General features: G+C 36.9%; 1 protein-coding gene across 2 annotated transcripts in view; it reads right to left on the bottom strand.

Moving 5' to 3' along the window:
* PARP8 (poly(ADP-ribose) polymerase family member 8) overlaps positions 1 to 22,547 on the bottom strand; it is a 175,798-nt gene that overhangs the window by 73,581 nt on the left and 79,670 nt on the right. For both annotated transcript variants that reach the window (XM_053200812.1, XM_015085963.3), the window contains exon 4: positions 3,677 to 3,714. In XM_053200812.1, coding sequence (XP_053056787.1) covers positions 3,677 to 3,714 — 38 coding nt within the window. The remainder of the gene's footprint in view (positions 1 to 3,676; positions 3,715 to 22,547) is intronic.

The following is a 22,547-nucleotide window of genomic DNA, read 5'->3' on the forward strand; positions in this document are numbered from 1 at the left end:
CTCATATATTTCCACAGGGCAAAGCAAATTCCAAATTTTCAAAGCTAGATGATGAGCTAATCATTCAACCATAGAATCCAGAGAAAGTAGGGAGGGAAAAGACTGAGGAACATTAGCAGAAGGAACTAATGAAGTACTATCAAGATTACTGATAGCAATTACTATCAAGACTTAGAAATTTTCAAAAACAACATAAAAAGCTATCGGTTTGAGTTGATTTTTACAATAAGTAAACTCTGGTGAAGAAAAACCAAAAGGAGAAAAAGACAAGAACAAATGTAAAACAATAGGTACGAGACAGGAGAAATAACCACAAAGAGGCAGATTTTCAGATGTACAGGCCGAATACGATAAAAAACTTTTTGCTACAGAAGTTGGGACATTTCACCAACACAGTGAGCTTTCATGTTTAAAAGTGACTAAGAAACAGAAAAACAAAACAGACAATAATCACGGCAGAAAAATAACAACTGCCCCAGAACCATCCCTGAAGAGATGCCAGGCTCAGAGAGATTTGCTGGCATGTTCTAGCAAATGCCAAAGAATAGCTGCATTTCTTCAGCAATGCCAACTCTTTAACAGCAAAATATATGGCAAGATGCATACGGTTCTTACAGATCAACATTAAGATGCCTGCTAAACAACCTTGTTGTTCAAAGGAGAAAGCGTACGTGATACCTCAATAGATGTTAAGCAAGAATTGGATCAAGACTTACAACTCATTCTTAAAAAAAAAAGACTTGGTAAAACGAGAAAACTAGTTTTCTGAAGTAGATGGAAAGAAACACGCTCACTAATTTTGGAAAAGAAGGACAAAGCTGCCAACTTTCACAATCATCATTAAAAATTATTCTGGAAGTTCTAGCAGTGTAATGGCAGAAAAGACACAAGGATGAATACCGGAAAGGGAGAGCAAACATAATTTGTATGCAATATTAGCTACCTGAGAAATCAAGTGTATTAACTGAACTTTTAATACAAATAAATGTAGATTAAAATTTAATCAAATGGATAAAATATTGTCATAGTAACACTTTGAATTTTTTTTTAATGTAGTAATACGAAGAACACTCCATAAAAATAACTCCCACTGCTTCTTTCATACAAGTGACAGGAATCAGAACTAAATTACAGACTTGGTTTTACCACCAATCTGCATGTCCTTGGGAAATACTCTTTACCCTCTCCTGACACATTGCTTCAATTATAAATGGTCACGATAGCCTCTGTTCTGCTTATACACAGACTGGCATTTAGAGTCTATTCTATTATGTGTATGAAAATACTTGGTATACAGTGTACTGGTTACATCAGCCAATTCAAAATTCTACCCCAAAATGCATTAATCTCTCTCACACCAAAACTTGTGTTTCATTTACACTCCTTTTATTTTTAGAAATGAAATTATAGTGGAAATTCGCTACAGACTTTCTCCAAGAAGGGAACTTATTTTTAAAAAACACAAATGATAACTAGTGTTTTAAGTTTCAATTTTTGTATATTGCATTTCCTAAAGGGGCTACCTCCCGCACAGAGAGAAAAAGCCAGTGATACCTCTTGGCCACAAGAGGGAGCTAAACATTTGGCTCCCTTCGTTATTACTAAGGGCATCTTCTGCCCTATTTCCTGTGCTACAGAATAATTCACTTACTGTCTTCAACGTGGCTTTGATTTGTGGCATTACCTCTATCACTCTGACTTCAAGTCCTCTCATGACTGACATCTCTAGGAGCTGCCTCAGATGAGAAGCACAATAATTATAATATTCACAACACTGGAGCTTTTATTTTCCTAACACACTTAGCAAACATTCAGTATCAAAAACATCCTATACCATAAGGGAGAGAGCTGATGACAAAATCTTCTACAAAAAAATTTTTCTTTGTAAATACTTCTTGTGTTCCTTCTTCCAATGAAATCTGTTTAGAACTCTTTTTATACTACTATTAAAAAAAAATAGGCCATCTCTTTAATAATGAATAATTCCCCTTGTAAAACTGTACAAAAGTTTTAAAGACTAATATGCTTAACATATATGGAGATCATAGCAAAGTAACTGAAACTTACAAAATTATTTTTAAATGTAACATCTGATCTTATAAAAAGATTAAATGCATGATGCAAACAGCCACAAAAAATACTAGCATGAATGCTAAAGAAATAAGTTTTACATCTTCATACTATCTTATGAACTAACCATTTTTAAAAGTACTCAAAGTATGTATCATCAAAGTTGCCTATAGCAATCTAGTCATTTTACACAGAAAAATATGATCCAAATCATGCAGAGTATGTGAATAAAATGGCTAGATTTGAATAAGAATTGGAATTAGGTTTCTAATTTATGACACCGACAGATCACAACAGTTAGTTTGGTGACCACCTGATTTCATTAAGTCAGAATGCTGGAGTAAAACATATATGAAATACAAGCAGTTAAAATTTGCTATTCTTTGGGGCGCCTGGGTGGCTCAGCCGGTTGAGTGACTGACTTCGGCTCAGGTCATGATCTCATGGTTTGTGAGTTCGAGCCCCGCATCAGGCTCTGTGCCTACAGCTAGGAGCCTGGAGCCTGCTTTGGATTCTGTGTCTCCCTCTCTCTCTGCCCTTCCCCACTCATGCTCTGTCTCTCTCTGTCTCAGAAATAAATAAACATTAAAAATAAAATTGCTGTTCTTTGCCACAAAATATGATAAACAATAGATGCTTGCATTATACTCTTTTCTCCGAGGTAAAGTAATCAGGTTGTATTTTTTTCTGCATTAAGTCTACAATACTTATGTTCTTATTCAAGATAAAATTATAGATATCACTTGTGAGGAAAATACTAAAGAGAAACATCTTGTTTACGTATCTGAAAATTGTCATGACTAAAATGTTGGCATACACAGCTTGGGCTCTGATGAGATTACATGTGTCTAGAAAACAGGACTGACCATGGCCTAGAAGAAAAACCCTTGTTTGACTGATACAAAAATGGATCTGCAGTGGTCTTACATTCTGTTTTCTAGGGAGAAGTGTTTGTGGGTGTAGTAATATATTTCAAGTAACAGACACTCAGTGAGACTACATAAACAAGATACCTAGCCTAGTCCAGTGGTACAGTCCATAGACTTTGGACTCCTGGGTTCAAAACCCAGCTCTTCCTCTTACTAGCTGTGTCATCATTCATGAGGAAAAAATGATGCTATGGTAACAATGTCATAGGATCATTGTCAGAATTGTTTAATGAGACATATACTTAGGGAAATGAAGACAGGACTATTTTTTGCTATTACTATTATTTTTACCTATTATTTTAGCTGCTATCTTTACCTATTATTTTTACATTATGAGAACTCAAATGATGTTTCAAAGCCAACGACTGAACCAGTTCAGAGAATCTTTTTTTTTTTACTTGCAATGAGAAAAATATATATAGGCTGAGGCTATACATGGGCTCAAGTAAACTATTTTTCATCAGGAAACTATTTTGATTCTGGACTGCATCTCAGGGTAAGACATGTATCTCACAGGCAACCAACAGAATTTTTCTGGATCTTTAAGTCTTCCCCTGCCAACGCTTCACTCCCAGATATATTTATATACATTTTCCATCTCCAAAAGAAAAAAAAAATTCAAAGAAACCACGACACAAGTATTTGTAATAAAAACAGAAAGAAAAAAAAAAGCATACCTGGGTAATCTTCAGATACATGTACTGAATAGGATACACTGTTAAAACAGGAAAAAAGAGAAAAGAAAGGCTCAAGTTACTGCTAAGGAATATATGTTTTTACAAAATAAAAACCGTCATATTACCCATTCATTTTTATAGATGAACAACTAACATCCAAAACAGATTAGAAAGAATATTTTGATTTTTGACATCGGAAACTTACAGAGTTTTAAGATATACTTTCTGTGAGTGTAAATGTTTTTTGAAGTATCGTTCTTCCCACAGTGGTACTTTGAGTACAGACAGGTCTTTTTAATCTCAGCAATATCTAATATTCCCTAATCTATGATCACTTGTGTCATCTGCTCAGATTTTATCAAATCACCTTCTTTTAACCCAAAATAAAGTATTCGTTCTGTTTGGTACGGCAGTCCAGAATTTAAACATTTGTTTTTGATACTGCTTCTCCACAATCTGCTGTGATTCTGAAACACGTCCTTTTCTTCAAAGACTTAACAAAATGATGACAGCGTAACTCATAGTTGTTCATCAGCCAATCTCTCATCGTCACGACATAGAATAAACGAACTATCTCCAGACCTCAGGAGGACTGGGTTGCCTTAAAAACAATTTTTAAATTGCATTTTAACAATTTCACAACTCCTTCCCCAGTAACCCTACTGCCTTCAGGTATTACCTCAATGACACATGGGAAGCTATCACGATTACTTCTCCACTTTCCTCTCTCTATCAGCTAGACAGTGAGTCTCTTGAGGTTAGGGTCCGTGTCTATTTTATTTTTAGCACAGTCCTCTATTTTACTGCATGACACACAGAACATATTCAATATTAGCTTTCTGAAGAGATTGGTGGAACTGCCACCTGCCAGAGAAAAGTCAAAATTTAGTTTAAGTTCAGCCAAATTAACTGCCTGTTAACACAAATCAATTCTCTTTGAAGGAACAAAAAAAATAGAATCTCTGCAAAGTATCATTCACAAAGTGAATCCTGTAAGATTCAAATTACTTGACATATGAACAAACAGGAAAATCTAACCTATATTCAAGGGAAAGTTTGACCCAAGTGCTGGAATCAGCCCACAATGATGTTAAAAAAGTTATTATAAGTATGTTTACGGAAGTAAAAATGAAAAATCCAATCCAAAGAAGAAAAAACAGATCATCAGGGTCTTTTGGACACTAGTAAAAGAGCAAACATTTTGTATAACTAAAGTTTCAGGAGGTAAAGAGAGAGAAAACACTGCAGGAAAAGAAAAAGGGCTGGCAATTTCCCAGTTTGAGTCAAAGACTGATGTACAGACTGAAGAAGCCCAGAAAACCCCAAACAGGTTACACGCAGAGAAAGCTACATCCAGGTGCACGTGGGCAAACTGCTGAAAACCAAATATAAGGAAACATTTTTAAAAGAGACAAAACTGACACTATACACATAGGAAAACAATAAGAATCAATGTTTCATAAGAAACTGTGGAGGACAGAGGACAGTAGAATGATGAAAACCTGGGGGAGAACTGTGAACCCCGAATTCTACATCCAGGCCACGGATCTTTAAAAATGAAGATAAATTTAAAAACTTACAGATGAAAGAAAATTGTGGACGTCTGTGCCAGCAAACCTAAGGCAGAAAAAATCCCAAAGTTCTCCAGGTGAATGATATCAGAAAACAAAATATCCAGAGAGAATGAAGAGTAGCAGGAATTGTAAATATAAAAGACTATTTTTCTCTTACTGTTTTAAAAATACATGACTTGTTTAAAGTAAAAATTCTAACACTTCATTGTGGGATTTATAACATAGGTAAATGTAATACACATGACAATTATAGCATAATGTCTGGGAGGGGTTAAATGCTCTTATGTAGTTTCAAGGTTCTTCTATCTTATTCAAAATGGGATAATACTAACCCTAAACAATAACTTCTAAGAAAAGTTAAGGATATACACTGTAATCTCTAGAACAACCACAAAACAAAGAAACAAACAAGCAAACAAACAAATAAGCAAACCTTAAAAAACAATAGCAAGGATTGCATTAAATGTGAATGGACTAAAAGGCAAAGCCAGCCAGAATGGATTTAAAAAAGCAAGATCCAATTCTATGCTGTCTTTAAGAGATCCACATTAAATATAAAGGCACAGATTCAAAGTAAAGGAGGGAAAAGTTATACCAATGCAAATGGTAAGCGTAAGACTCACATGTTTAAATCAATAATGAAGACTTCAAGACAAAGATACAAAGAGATCATCATAATGATAAAAGGGTCAATTCATCAGGATGAAGGCACAACAATCATAAATGTGTATGCACCTAATAACTTCAAAATATATGAGGCAAAACTTGACAGAATTAAAAGGAGAAAAGCACAACTCCACAATCATAATTTGAGTAACTGATAGAACTAGACACCCCCCACCCAAATCACTGAAGACCGAAGATCCGAAATAGATTTTAATTACTGTAGAATATCTTTTCCTTTCAGATACACATGGATGGAACGTTCACCAGAAAAGATCATTCACTGTGCTATAAAACTAGTTTAGTAAATCTGGATGAATGGATGGTTGTGGTTCACCATAGTCCATATCCTGGGTTTCCTGACTCATCTAGCCCTTATAACTAAGTCGTAAGCCCTCAAAGACCCACTGCCTTTTAGAATTTGTGACTGGACTTTGGGCAATGTGACTATGGCCACAGGTAATGCAACCCCTCCAGGCAAGCCCAAGTCTCCACCAATCAAATCCCTGGCCTGCTGCTTAGTCCCTGTAAAGAGATTAGGCAGAGACAAAAATGAATAAGGAAGTGAGAAGGAAAACAAGATGGTTTGTAATGAGACCAAATACTGACACACGGTTCTTTCATAAAGCATACTTAATTGTTCAATGAATTCAAAAAGCATTTCTTGGTAACCTGATAAAAGACAAACACTATGTTAACGTCAACTACGATTTAGGTAGAAAAAAAATCAGGAGATGATTTTGAATGATTAATTCAGGAGGAAACAAAGAATATAAAACAAGGAATGTGATAGACATGGGAACTTAAACATTTTAAAGCACAACAGTATTTTTTCCTTCTCATTTTTATATAAGTATAGGTTCATATGAAGTTGCACAGATAGTTGAGAGAACTCCTGTAGCCTTCATCCAGGTTACCACATTAATGACATGTTATATACATACAGTACAATATCAAAAGCAGGATATCAACATTAGGTAAAGGGAGTATAGCTCTATGTTATTTTATCACATTTGCATCATGTACCACCATACACCAAGCTACGGAACTATTCGATCACTCAAGGATTTGCCTCGTGCTACCCTCATTAGAGTCAAATCCATCTCCCTTCACCTCAACATCCTTAACCCCAGGCAGCCACTAATCAATTCTCCATCTCTATAATTATGTCATTTCAAGAACATTATATAAATGGAATCACAGAGTGTGCCATGAAGCACAATAGTATTTTGAGGCCAAATGAGTATTGTGAAAAAAACTGCTATGATTGGCAATATGTAGGATAGACTGAAGAAGAGGGAGACTGGATTCAAAAGCTACCGTAGTGGCAAAATATGAGCAACGATCAGTGGGGAGGTATGTAACGGGGAGGAGAAAACGCAGGAACAAATGGCAGATGTTGGAGCCCAGCCAAGAGACCAGCTTTGGAAATCATGGCCCTGAATCAAATGCCAAGAATTAAAAGATAAAATAACCATGCCGGTGATGCCTCAAACAAGCTGGGGGAAATATACACTATGACCTCAATGGATTTATTTGCCCCACAATTCATCTCCTTAGATAATGAAACTATACTATGTAGAATGAAATTATTGACGATCAAGGTAACCCTTCATCTGGCAGTACTATGTGACAGAAGACTGGGATCTTGCCAGAGATTATACTCAGTACTAAACTGAATTAATTCCCAACAGCCTACCATCTCAACCAACAACAGTTGGCTTCATTTCTAATCCAAATGAATGTATAAATCCAAAATGAAACCTTAATACGTTCCCATGTCTATCTCCAATCAGGAAGCCTGTTGCAGTCATAGCCACAGAGATCCTGAATACCAGCCTTACTAGCTGAGTGGCATAAGAAAAGTTATTTCAACACGCTCAGATTCAACCTCTTTTCAGTAAAATGGGAGAATCCAGACCTACCATACAAACCTGCTGTGATGATTTAATGGCTTAACAGGTGTGAGGCCCCCAGGACAACGCCAGACACATAGCAGCAGGTGCCGAGTAATTCTAGTCAGCTTCCAGTACAAGCAATGAAAATTTAGAGAAACAAAATTTTACATGAATGAATGTTTTATGGGGGAACTCAATTTACTTGAAATCACAATGTATTCCATTTATCGGAGACCAAAACTAACACTGACGCTTTTACTTTATGGTAGCGTTACCCTCATGATGTTAGAGGAGACATTTCCATGTTCATGATCATACCTGATTTTTCAAAGACAAAATAGAAAGCAAAAGCCCAGCAAAATGACTCATCAGCTCCTGTGCTATAGCACTTTCTTGGTAGTACACCAGAAGGAAAATCACCAGGGCTGTAAAATCCAAATCAGTTTCACTCTGTGGCTTACAGAGTTCTTAGGGAAACAATCTAGTACAAGCAGACACGGATGATTAAACTAAAGGACCTAATACACAGGGCCAGAAAAAGAGAAAAAAGGCAAAGAACCAAGCTTAAACAGATATAGGAGTAAGGGTATAATAGTATATGTATAGGCTTACATAGCATGTGCTGCACATGCTAAATACTAAAGCAGCCAAAATTATCACGAGGAAACGAAAGGGGAAGGAGAACAGGAGAAGGAAGAAAACCGTGGAGCAAGCTCTGAATTCTGATTCAGGAAAAAATGGCTTCAAAATTTTAGAATATGTTGAATTACAATTACACCAAGGTGCTTTGCCAGAGAAATTTAAGGTGGTTGTTATGTGGTCAATACTACATGCAACATAAATAAAATGGCGGCTTCCATCCCTTATTCCTCTGAAAGCAACTGTCCCAACTAAAGACCTCTCTCTATTGCCACAAGCCTGTAAGGGAGCTCCTGGGGGAGCCCTCAGATGTGTGTGTTCACTATCTAACTAATCCTGTATTTTGTTTCTCTATTTGTTTACTCCTGTAATTAAAAGCATTCATAAGGTCATTCTTCTATCTAAACTCACCACTCACTCCATTACCATTCTATTTGTCCTGAAATGCCTGCAAAGAACTAAGAATAGGAGTTTATATCTAGTCCCCAAGTTCACAGATATAAGGAAATTCTTTAAGAACAGTAGGGAGATGATGAAAAGGGCAGTTTTAACATAACAGGGAAGGGAACTCGGGTGTGAAGACAAAATGACTTTAGATTCCGAAGACCTCTCAGAGGTACTGGATTCGGTGGCTGTATTTTAATTGTTGGCCCCATAACGTTTCTGATACCTCAAACTCAAGAATCTTGCATCCCGAGCTCATACTTTCTCAACTACACCCGGGGGTTTTGACAGAGCAAGCAAAACCCAGAATCTCACCAGGTCTTTTACCTTACTCTCTAAAACAGTTTCTCTGGGAAGCCAGTCCTTACAGCTCCTTTTCCTCCCAGTTAGATCACTTTTAAAATTTACGTGGAAAAAAGAAAAAAGCAAAATCAGAAACTCACAAAAAACTGCAGCTACTGGCAAGCAACCCTCCATCCTGGCTACAATGCTTACGAGTACAGGCCTCAACTCTGTATGTTCACTTGCAAGACAACAGCTTAGACCTGAGGGTGTATGTTCCCTACCCCACTCACAGACCCACTGCGAGCTCACCAGAAGAAAATTCACTCCAGCACCTGTCTTCCCCAATGTCCCAGTGTTACAGGGTGAAAAAGACACCGTCCAGCTATCCATCTCCTCAACCAACTCCTGCATCTCAAGCTAGACGGTGACTTTTGGCATGCTAGAAGCTCATTTTGCTCCTTGGATGCCATTTGCTTCCCAAAAGATTCATTATCGCATTTATTATCAGTTTTACCTTCCATAAATATTTTCTAAATATCCAGGCCAACCAGCTATAGCACCTTCGTTATTTACCATTATTCGCTACCAACTGTTTTGTCATTTATCCAGGATTAGGAATTTCTAGGGCACTCTTTCCTCTTTACTTAAAAATCCTCACATCACCCACATCCATATGGACAACGTTGAGCTGCATATGGTTCCATGACCTCATCTTCCCTTAATTTTAGCTCACCAGATCCATGGCTACCCCTTGGACCTTGACTTGGAGTGTAATTGCTCTCCTTCTAAAATCTCAACTCGGTGTCCCACTTTTTGGCCACAATTTTATAACTTTTCAGGCCTCAGTCCTTTATTCCTGCTCACTGACACCCGCCAATCCCCATGCTTTCTTTCACTCTTTGTGCTCTTTATGGTCCCTTCAAGCTTCTTCTTCTTCTTCATGTGACTGTAGAGACCCAACTGCTCTCTCCACACCATCTTCAACTCCTTCATGGTGTACCCCTATTTTGCCCATGCCGACCACCTACCAGACCTGTAACCACCAAACCATAGATAAGTCATGTCTGGCCTTCTCAACTCCCTAGACCTGGGCTCTGAATGCCCCTGGAGAGGACAGTGGAACCAAGGCATCTGGAACCCCTGCAGACATGGAGTGCTCAATGCCAGTTCTGCACAATTTTGCCCAGTAACCCTTCATATATTCTTGTGCTTTTTCTTTTTGGTAGTTTTTTTCAAACCTTCACAACTTTCCAACGTCCTGTAACAATGTGCCCTTTCAACTATCCGCATGAAGATAAAACAGAGCATCATATGGCTACTCCCGCAGGGCATTTTCATCCTTTCTCCTACTAACCACCTATAAGCTAATACTTTTCTCCTCCCACCCAGGAAGATGGAAATGTCTGTGCTTTTATCCAAGACTGGTCCATCTACTTGATTTATAGATCCCGTAAATGAAGACTCCATCTGGGACCTTGCTCCACAATTTGAAATTAATAAAAAATCTATAATTATGAAAGTGTTAACAATTTACCCACAAAGATATTAATGGTAGCACTGTTAAAATGAAGAAGTACCCAGAGAAGCAAAAATGTCAAAAACTGGATTATGTAAACTATTCTATACATACAATGCAACACCATGCAACTCTGAAAAGGTAATGGTGTAAAATAACATGTAATGAAAGAGATATGTGTTTCCAGTATATTAAGGTACATATGAAAATTTATACAGCTACAACATATTTTTGTTAAAAACACATAGATACATATTTACTACAAATACATATTCATAGAAGCATGGCTTGAAAAATAATGACAAATTTCAACATTTCTTATCTCTTGGTGTTTGGATGAAAGGGAGCTTTATCTTTTGTATCTGTATTGTTTCAATCTATAAAAAGTATTAAATAAAAAGAGGGAAAAGCTAGTAATTTTTACCTTGTAACCTTTTCTTATTATCACTCTACTTTCCTTCTTAAAATCAAGTTTTTGCAAAGAGTCATCTAAGCCCTTTTTACTACCTACCTACTGGCAAGTGTACATTCCAATCTGGCTTCCACCCCACCAAAATTCTGCTTCTTCACAACATCCCTGGTCTTTTTTTTTTCTTCCCCTAGTCCTTTTCTTACACAAATTCTCTGATGCATTTAATAAAAATAAAAAGATATCGTGAAACCCTCCTTCTTTAGCTCCCAAACTCCATCTCTCCCCGGGTTCCCTCTGGTATTTGAAGATGCTCTTCTTAATTTCTTCATTTACAATATTTCAAATTTCATGCTGCTTTCATATTTCAATGCTTTCTATCCATGCTGACTGCTCTATTTTCTCACATGAGTAATCTCAACTATATCCATGAGTATCTCCTACCAGCCATACATGAGACTAAAAAATTCCCTATCTCCAAATCAGGGAGGCAGCTTTTTATTTTTCACATTTTTAATAGGATATTCTGCAAGCAAATTAAACCCAAGTCATACAAAATAGGATTTATTGCATTCTCTACCTTACTTTTCAACTCAACAAACGAAATACCAAGAAACCTGGGGCAAATAATAGCAGCACTTGCTGTTTGAAACTATAGATCTACTCACTATTTGACCATATCAGGGCACAAAACCCTTGGATACTTTCTGGAGCAGGGAAATTCTGATTCAGTAGATGTGAGGTAGGACCTGGTATGTGCATTTCTAATTTACTTCTAAATTTTAATTCTTTAGCATGTCTTCCAAGGCTGTTCACAATGTAACCCATAACAATCTGACCAGCCAAAACCCTGTCAAATACCCAGCGACCTGAACTTCTAACCATTTCAAGTTCTACCGTTACCAAACAGATCATTTTATTCACACAAAGCAAAGTTGCCCTAGACTCTGGATGTGAAATCTGGTTCCGTCATTATTAACTGTGTGACTGCGTGCTAGACTGACTGTGAGCTAGAGAATTCCTTCTTTTTGACTCAGTTTCCTATCTGTAGTCTACTATCTCTTAGGGTTGCTATGAAGAGTAAACAGGTTAATACACGTGAAACGTTTTGAAGAAAGGAAAAGAAAAGAAAAGAGAAAAAAACAATCACAAAATTTTCAATAAACCTTAGCTGTTTCATTAATAATATCCTTTTTAAATTTTGTTTTAATTTAAAAAAAATGTTTAGTTGTTTATGTTTGAGAAGGGAGAGGGGGAGGGAAGGAGAGGGAGAGAGAACAAGCAGGGGAGGGGCACAGAGGGAGACAGACAGACAGAATCTGAAGCAGGCTCCAGGCTCTGAGCTGTGAGCACAGAGTCCAATGCTGGGCTTGAACCCACAAACTGTGAGATCATGACCTGAGCCGAAGTGGATGCTCAACCAACTGAGCCACCCAGGTGACCCTCTTCTAATAATATTGTCATTATTATTACTGCCACACATAGACTTAATTTCTGGAACACATTCCCCTCTCTCCTCAAGGCTCAATCTCAGGGACAAGTTCCTATGAAACTTCTCCAACAATCCAGGAAGATTGGGCATTTCTTCCCCTATGTCCCACTTCATCGTGGCATTAACTATCCAATAGACTGAAGGTATGGACCAAGCATTTTCATCCTCAAATTCCTAGAGCTTTGACACAGTCTTACCACTCAATAAATAATTTCTGAATAAATGAACAAATCATATATTTTTCCAAAAGTACTAGATATTCCATGACAGTCCTTGATAGAAAACATATCGCTTCAGCAAGTGTTGAAATATTTGATGAAAATCAACAAATGCTGGTACCCAACAGTTCATCCTGGGGGTCCACACCACCATGCATGTGAGTGTCCGGCTCTTCCTCACATTCTCTTCACAGGCTTTTCGTGATGCACAGAATAGAGTGGGTTCTGAATGCCCGGATCATATGCGTTCTCCGTATTTGCCATTTTCAAATCTACATACTAAAGGTGATACTTGCATTATTATCAGTCCTGATAGCATGAGTTGAAATTCAATGGCCCAGAATAAGGGAAGATCTCTCAGATGCCCCCCCTCCCCCACCAAAAAGGAAGTACCAGTTACTTTCAATACAAACAAGTAGAAATGTTAGCATTTCAAGCTGATCAGTAGTTTACTAGTTTTTTACTTGTCAGGAAAGAACTACATGGGAAAGTAAGTATAGACAGTTCTAGACAGAAGAGGAAAATGGACTAGAAAATGTTTGAGCAGGAATTTGTTGCAACATCATATATTCCATGCCAGGAGCAAGCGCGCTTTAGTCAAGGACTTTAACAACAACCACGCACATATCTCTGCCCTGCCCTTCTAGAGCTTTCAACACAGAGACAAGAGAAGTAAGCTCACATTCCAGAAGAGAAGACATATCTTTCCCAACAATGAAATAAACTGTTGGTATAACACAATTTACATTATCCTTTACAAAGATAAAAGGATGATGATGTTTGCCCACTAAACATTCAGTTAGTTTCTCAATAATACATATGTTCCTACTCTCAAGACTTATTTTGATAATTTTTAAAGCTTTACTTTCAGCAAGTGATGTAAGAAGATTAAAGTAATGGCGTTCGTTTGTGTGACATTTAGGGAACTGGTTGAGTCAGCAGCTTCAGGCTTAAATATACTATAGGTCAAGTGCTCAGAATTCTAAGTAAACCATCTTGTCAACAGACATGAACTTGAAGTTCAACTTTGATTATAACCCAGATGCATGCTTTATTTATGATATTAATACACCATATGGTATGAGCAAAATTTTTCTTTTATACTGCCTTAGTCTAATGAAAAGAGCCAACTGCATATTTAAATAAAGTCTTGTTTCTCTCTTATTCTTTAATTGTAACCAAAAATAAAAGGGAGGTCACAAGGGCAATTCCAACAAGACCTTAACAGTGAACAGAGAACACCAAGTCACCAACATTAAATCAGTTATATATATTATTTCTATATTTCCTCCCCAAAGTTTAATGTCTAGACTTTTGTTCTCTGAGCAGTTTGCAACTAATTCAATACTATTTGATAAACATTCATTCGATAAATGTAGATACCTTTACCTTCACTGTTTTTTTGTGTTCTTTTTAAGCAAGCTGCACACCCAGCACGGAGGCTTCACCCACTGAGCCACCCAGGCACCCCCACCTTCACTGTTTTCTCTCTAGGTTCAAGTTATACACAGTTATAAAAAGTTTAAAGTGGTTACAAATGATTTACACAACATGCCAGGACTGGAAAGCTGAATACGCTAGAAGAATTCTAAAAATGAAGTATGGCTTTGTTGAGGCAAGAAAACATGTTTTAAGAAAACACTATAAATTATTCAGAGAGATAACGACAATAAATACTAAAATACCACCTCACCAATTTTCTCAAAGACTTAAGATCTCCAAGATCGGTTCTTTCCAAGATAATTTCTTGTGGAATATCCAGCACAATTCTTAATACCACCTGAAGACCCTTGCAAGATCCGATCTATCTACTTGCCTCATCCTAGCCTTGCCCTGTGTTCTCTCTGTGCTCAAACAAAAAGGACTCGCTTTACTTTCTACGCATGCATCAGACACGAACACCACCCAACTACCCAACCGAGGTGAGATGTGCCTGACACTCCTCAGGCACTCCTGGTTGCTCAAGAACAAAGGAAAGCACAGAAAACAAATGGTTACATTGATAGAACCTCCATCAGTTTACAAATATCTTAGTAATATCACAAGAAAAAGGCAATCTTATCAACAGCCTAATCTCCAGAACTCCCTACTATCTTAAGAATAATGCTTTGCGCAAGGGAAAAACCACCTTAGCTTAACAATAGCTAGGACTCCAACAACCTGTAAATCCTCTTTAGCATAGGGAAAGCCCTTTAAGAAACTTCCTCTTGACTTTACCTCCCCCAACTCCACAGTATTTAAGCAGTCACTCTGCATAGCCCCGTGTAGCTCTTCTGCCCATGGGTCCTGTTCCCAAGCTTTAATAAAATCACCTTTTTGCACCAAAGATGTCTTCAAGAATTCTATCTTGGCTGTCGGCTCTGAACCCCACCATCACTCCAAAAACCCATTCATTACTCCCACTCCTCTTTTGTCTTGTTAATTCATTCTCATCCTGCAGATCTCAACTGAAATGTCACCTCCTAGAAAGAAACATTGTGATCACCTCTCCCAGACTCAGATCTTACTATAGAGCAGTTACAGAGTTTGTAATTATATACTTATTTGCATGACATTAACATCTGTTTCTCCTACTAAATCTGTACGGTTTGAAGGCACTTCTAACCATAATATCCCAGCAACTACATACACCTAGTACACAGTAGGAACACTGTAAATGTGGAATGAATGGATATTGATAAATGTTTAAATCCTTTGGGATCTTCCAACTTGGAATAACATTCCTCACAAAATTACTTAGCAAATGTGATTTAGTTTACAATCTGAAGAGCACAGAAGAACATGGACTTTAGAATATACCTTCACAAGCCATGTGAGCCTGAGAAAAAGAATTGGCTAACCTTCTGCTTATTTGTGAAGTGAGATAACATCTACTTCCTAGTATCGTCAAGAGGATTACATGGAAGATGATAAGTGTAAGAAAGCAGCTTGTGTAATAAGAGGAGACAATCAATGAAAATATTTCTCAACTTCCTCTCCTTTCCCAAAACTCAAGCATGAGAATATACAAAATAATTCTGTAGTAGAGCTCTTCACTATCCATTCTAGCCCTTCCCCTCCCGGCTGGATAGAGAAGCCCTTGGGTTTGCAAGAGGAGAATCCCTTCACCCAGGGTAGAAAAGAGCTGAGCAAATGGATAAGCCAATCAGATAAGCCTAGTTTCCCTGGTAGCCTAACACCCGTGGTAAACAGAGAAAGGCAGCAGAGCTTGGGTAATTTCAGAGATAGAGGCAGAGCCCTGATCAAACTAAACCTAAATTCCTTATCAATGAACTTCTCAATGAACAAATAACTTTCCTTTTGCTCTTTTAAATCAGCATAAAATATTTTTTGTTCCTTACAACCAAAATCATCTTAACTGATACACAGCCTATTAGGCTTGTTGAGACGCTTTAATGTCAACATCTGCAAGCTAATTAAACTAAACTATAGGCTTAATTTAATTTTGTGATTTTTGCCTAATCGTTACAAAGTATATACTTTAGTGATTTATTTAGGATTTTAAGTAATATTCATACATTTTATAGAATTGATGACCCAAAAACAATTGTAATAAATTAGATACTATACAACAAAATTTGTGAGTTCAAAGGTCTTATTATTTTATGGTCATTTTCTTTAAGGTACAGTATTTTTTTCCCTTATGGATAAATGATTTTTTTAGTCCTTCATATGCATTTGGTTTGTTATTTTGTTTCAATATATATTCTAGAAAGTGGGATTTGAAAGCTATAGTCCTAACCATTGTTTTTCTTGTTTGTTTCTAGACTACAGCCTTTAGGGAAGTTAGCAACTCAATAGGAGAGTGGGAATACTTGTAGACTGTAGAACAGTACTTCTAAGTTCTTGCTACAATCAATTAGCCTTTCACTCTTCATTAAGCTTTTGAAAAATGATTTGTTCTCGCAAGATTAATGTGGAAAGTATAATTATTTGAAAACAAGGGTACTGTATTTAAATCTGACATATTTTGGCCACAAAGTTAATTGATTACTAGATATTCAATTAACAAATGCAATTCATTCTTAAGCCAGTGAATATGTAACTAAAAGCCAGCCTCAAAGTAACAAATACATAACACAAAAATAGCCACGCAAATGGTTTTACCAAAGGAAAACGGCGGTTTAACAAAGTAGTTACAATAATAATACCAGTTTTGAATATATGTCTAAATTAAACACTAAAGTAGTCTCTGGATTTTTCCTATGGGAGAAGACTTCATCAAGGCAGACTCCACTGACCCTAGATACAAGGAAATAAGAATTCCATAAGACTGAATTAATGGATGGGTACCATTTAATTGCAGGTATTTTTTCAGGTACTGTTGTTGCTTTTAATATTCTGTCTTCTAATGATATATGAGTAAGACTTTCATCTTTTTTTTTTTCCTTTTAAGCTATACCTTTCAATTTGGTAGACACTGCTCTTTCAAACTGAAACAAAACACTTAAAAATGTTTATTTTTGAAAGAGACAGAAAGAGCAAGTGGGGGAGGAGCAGAGAGAGAGAGAGAGAGAGAGAGAGAGAGAGAAAGAGAGAATCCCAAGCAGGCTCCACACTGCCAGCACACAGCCCGACATTAGGCTCGATCTCACAAACCATGAGATCATGACCTGAGCCGAGATCAAGAGTAGGCCACTTAACCAAGTGAGCCACCCAGGCACCCCAGAAACAAAGCACTTTAAAAGAGCATCTAATTCTCACTGATCTCTCCAGATTTCAGAAACGAATAATGGGCATCCTTGCTTTCCATGGCCATATAGTTCTTCCCATAGGTTTAGTAAGAATTTGCCCTCTCTTTTTGGCAGAATACTTTGGACAAATCAATTGTGTAACCAAGGCTGCCCCAAGAATATCATATTTGAAAATGATTTTCACATAATCAGGAGTGACAACTACTGAAAGATAAGGGTTCAGTTTTTAACAAGGGTTAAGTTTACAAATCTCCCCCAAGACAACTGGCCTAACACACCTGGCTGGCAGATAGGTTCCCGAAGTTAGAAGAAGGTAAGAAAGGTCACTGTCAGTCAGAACAGGAACCTTAGCAAATCTTGGGAGCCTCAACCAGACGGAAATTCACCCAGTTACACAGGTACTAAAGACGAAATCTCTTGGAGAGAGTTTCTTGCTTTTGTCTTCCTAGCCTCAGAGAAGCAAATAATAGAGGCTTTTAAAAGTCCAATCCCAGGTTTGTAATAAAAATTTCTGGAGAGAAATTAATTCTATCACCTCAACAGCTCATGGTTCTACATTTGCAAATCTAGAGGAGGCCTCTATGGCCAATTAACACTCTAGCTGCAGTTTTTGGGGTTTTTTTTTTGGATGAAGAATTACCTTTGTAAATTACTTGTGATCTCAGGAGGAAGACTAAAGAAAACTGTCAAAAACTTGAAAATGGGCATAAAAGATCCTGAATGTTTTCCACTGGCACACTGGGCATTCATTCTACAGTAGACCCTGAAGATTCTGATTCTAAAGGGGTTTCTGATTAACTCAGCGATCTTCATACCATGCAGGGATAAAAGCTAAGCGGTAAAAGACTGAGCAGAATGCAAATTACTACCATTTATGGCATTACAAGTGAGTTTTCTTTCAGTAAAGAATATATATCTCAATAAGTTAAATGTGTGTGTACCCAGTTCTCATTTGAGCCATCTTTAGTGTGCAAATTTACACAAAAAAGCTCTGGTATTGACAAATGAATGCCTTATTTACTTCATATTAATATAGGCATTAAGCTGACCAAACCAAGTTTATAAATAGAGTTGACTTTGCTTCAAGTATTTTTGGGATTGTGAGAAAGTTAAAGGTAACTAAAAGGTTCACAAGTAGGGGCTGGTTAAATAAATAATGGTATGTCTCTTGCAAAGGTGCTGGAGCCACTAAAAGTAAAATCTAGAAAAAGTAAAACTGCAATCTAATAATACTGTGACCCCATTTTTGGTAAAAAAAAAAAACTTGGATTTAAATACCTTTATTAATACATCTATTCCGAGTTGTATAGGACTTTTGAGGCGGGGAGAAGGGTATTAGGGTATGCTTTCTGGGGAGAAGGTTTGTTGGATCACTGATGGTTGTTATTGCTGATGACATCTGCTTTCTTTTCTTCCAAATTTTCCTGGAATAAACTTTACTAGCAGTAATCAAGTATAATTATAGAGGAAAACTACTAGAATTAATTTATAAATTATATTTCACAATGCAAGTAAAAGTACATTCATTAATAAAGTGGGAGCAATACCTCTGTATCTGTTGGCTAGATCTTACACATCTTTCAGGGAGCAGTTCACATTTTTACCTTCAAGAGCCCTTCCTCTCAACTTCACCCCACTCTGTCCAATCTGATGCAGACAAGATTTAAGACTCCTTACTAGACACTGTCATAGGGCCCTAGATGAACCCCTTCTAAAACTTTTCATAGCTATAACTGGGGTGAATATGAAATCAATGCTTCTTTCCCCTACTAGACCTAATTTCTCTGTCTTATCCACTGTTGTGAGCCTGATACTCAATATATGCATATTGCATCCTAAGAGGTACTCTTAGGATGTACCTCTTATATATATATATATTTATATATATATATGTATATATATAATATACACATTATATATACATATGTATACGTATGTATACATATTACATATGTAATTGTATATGTATATGTACATATACATATTACATAGGTAATATATACACATATATATGTATATATATAAATATACATAAAGCTCCCTTGCCATGGACAATGAATGACTCTTAAAATATGGTAGAGTAACAAGTATGTTGTATCAAAGATAAACCACCTAAATCCAATTAACTTGAGTCTCTTTATAAGCCGGATTTTATGAGAGATGAGTAACATTTGCCATTCACTCATGGAAAAGATTTTTTACGTATGTAATATTTTAAGGGATATAATTTGGCCTACAATGTGTCTGCATTAAGCAAATCACGGTAATGGAATTTTATCATACTGTATCATGTTGTGAAGTGAAAACAAAGAAGTCATACTGTCTGTGTTTATACATTATATGCAGAGGGTTCAAGGACATTCATCTGTAATTCAACATGCTCAAAAATCACGAAAATATGACGCTTGGTATTTGCAACATTGATGATAAAATCTGAACAAACAATAAAGGGTACTTCAAGGTCTTGAAATTTCAATATTTGCAGGCCATGCAAATATGTTTAAATAAATTACAGAAAATATTCTGTTCAGATAGTTCCCCAGGCACCAAACAAATGTACACTGAATCCTATTATAGCACTACCACATGAGAGAAGCAGCCATCAATCTGGTTTATAAAAATGTTCTTCCAGTCACAACCAACCTTTTTGTTCATGATTAATTTCTATTATAGCAATACATTATAGTAATACTAATAATATTAAGGCTCTAGAACATAGGTTTGTCTAACACTGGCTTCTTCATACATAATCTTGTTATAGTCTGAATTTAGGGTGGGCATAAATATCACACTATCTCAGCTTCCCTTTCTAGGCAATGCATGGTTAAATCTGTGTCTAGGCGTCCTTGATTTTGGCACTATGAATTTCACGGAAGAAAACGGGAAAACTCCAGCACCCGTGGAAAAGTCACTTCTCTGTTTCTAAAAATAGGTAAACCTCTTAGCTTCATTTAAGTCAATGAAGAAATTTCTCAGGTTACAGAGAAAAGCAGAGACAGAACAAGAGAGACAGAGCATTAACTGTTTTTGTTCAGTCAATCCGAGATGGAAATTTATACTAGGCATCCTGGGGACATTTGCAATATGGTTGAGAATTACACATTTCTAAGGACATGAAATAAGAAAAAAATCAATTTTACCTAATTTTATATAACAGTAAATATACTACTGACAAATTGTGACTTGTTTAAAATTATTATGTAATTTTCAGCAAATAATTCACGTACATGCTGCCCTCTGTTATCACGTACAGGCTGACTATAGATGATTATCATCATTATAATCATCCAGTGATAGTCCAAAGCAAATGGAGAACTGGATACTCTATTTCTGCACCATCACAAAGATCTTTTCTTCTCTTCACTCTCTTTTCCTTCAGAGGGACAGTAAGAAGGAAAATGATAAAATTTCCGTCATGAGATTTCCAAACCCCCATCTCTACCCTCAAGAAATCCTTGATAGGGGCGCCTGGGTGGCTCAGTCGGTTAAGCATCCGGCTTCGGCTCAGGTCATGATCTCACAGTCTGTGAGTTCGAGCCCCACGTTGGGCTCTGTGCTGACAGCTCAGAGCCTGGAGCCTGTTTCCGATTCTGTGTCTCCCTCTCTCTGACCCTCCCCTGTTCATGCTCTGTCCCTCTCTGTCTCAAAAATAAATAAACATTAAAAAAAATTAAAAAAAAAAAAAAGAAATCCTTCATAAATTCTTAAGAATTTCACACATACCAATTGAAAAAAAAACATAAATATCCTTATGGGATCTTAAATAAAACCTCCATTTAAAAAAGAAAGGAAGATAGGGGCTCCTGGATGGTGCAGTTGGTTAAGCGTCGTACTTCAGCCCAGGTCATGATCTCATGGTTTGTGAGATAGAGCCCTGCACTGGCTCTCTGCTGTCAGCCCAGAGCCTGCTTTGGATCCTCGTCTTTCTCTCTCTCTGCCCTCCCCCCCCCACTCTCTCTCTCTCTCTCTCTCAAAAATAAATAAACATTAAAAAAAATTTCTTTAAGGAAGATAAAATTCAATGTTAAAAGCCTCTGTGTCACTTGTATCTGTCTTTTTATATTTAATACCATTATATGACAGGTTCCCTCACAACTTTCCGAATGCTTCCAAAATTACTTTTCATAACAAAGTTCACTTAAGTTCATTTTCCTCATTAGAAGAGTTAATGTATAGTTAATCAGTTAATGTACAGAGTGTGAGGAAAATAAGGAAATGCCCCAAATAGGACAAGGCCATTTAAGGATGGCTTTTGGAGGTTAAGTGTATAATACTTGAGAACATACTAGAAATTGAAGAGGACTATAGATTTAAAGAAAAGATAAACAAGTGTGAGAACCAGATCTGTAGAGAACTGTAGGGCACCCGATCTGGTAGGAAAACAAGTTATCATGCTGAATATTAAAATAAAGCCTCCAGGCACCTGGCAGGCTCAATGGGAAGAGCATGAGAATCTTGATTTTGGGGTCCTGAGTTCAAGCCTCAACATTGGGTGTAGAGATTACTTAAATAAAACTTAAAAAAATAAAATAAAATGAAGCCTCACATGGTAAGAAGTGATGGAAAATGATAGTAAGGATATTAGATTCTACAGTAGATATTGACAAAATACCCTTTTTTTGTGAGTAACAAATAACAAATTGTGAGGCTGTGAGTCAATAAATGATGAGTTGTTTTCTGAATTATTTAACCCCATTATTTCTATCCCTGAATACAGTTCAACTAAAATTTAAGCATAAATACTACTATTAAAGCTTAATATAATCTTTCAAATATTGACTAATTATAAAATATTACATTCAAGTCAATCAGTCACAGAATCGTTTAAAAGCTTTTTAAGGGGCACCTGGGTGGCTCAGTCGGTTAAGCGTCCGACTTCAGCCAGGTCACGATCTCGCGGTCCGCGAGTTCGAGCCCCGCGTTGGGCTCTGGGCTGATGGCTCAGAGCCTGGAGCCTGCTTCCAATTCTGTGTCTCCCTCTCTCTCTGCCCCTCCCCCATTCATGCTGTGTCTCTCTCTGTCTCAAAAATAAATAAACG

The sequence above is a fragment of the Acinonyx jubatus genome, chromosome A1 (genome assembly GCF_027475565.1).
Source record: "Acinonyx jubatus isolate Ajub_Pintada_27869175 chromosome A1, VMU_Ajub_asm_v1.0, whole genome shotgun sequence".
NCBI classification, from domain to species: domain Eukaryota; kingdom Metazoa; phylum Chordata; class Mammalia; order Carnivora; family Felidae; genus Acinonyx; species Acinonyx jubatus.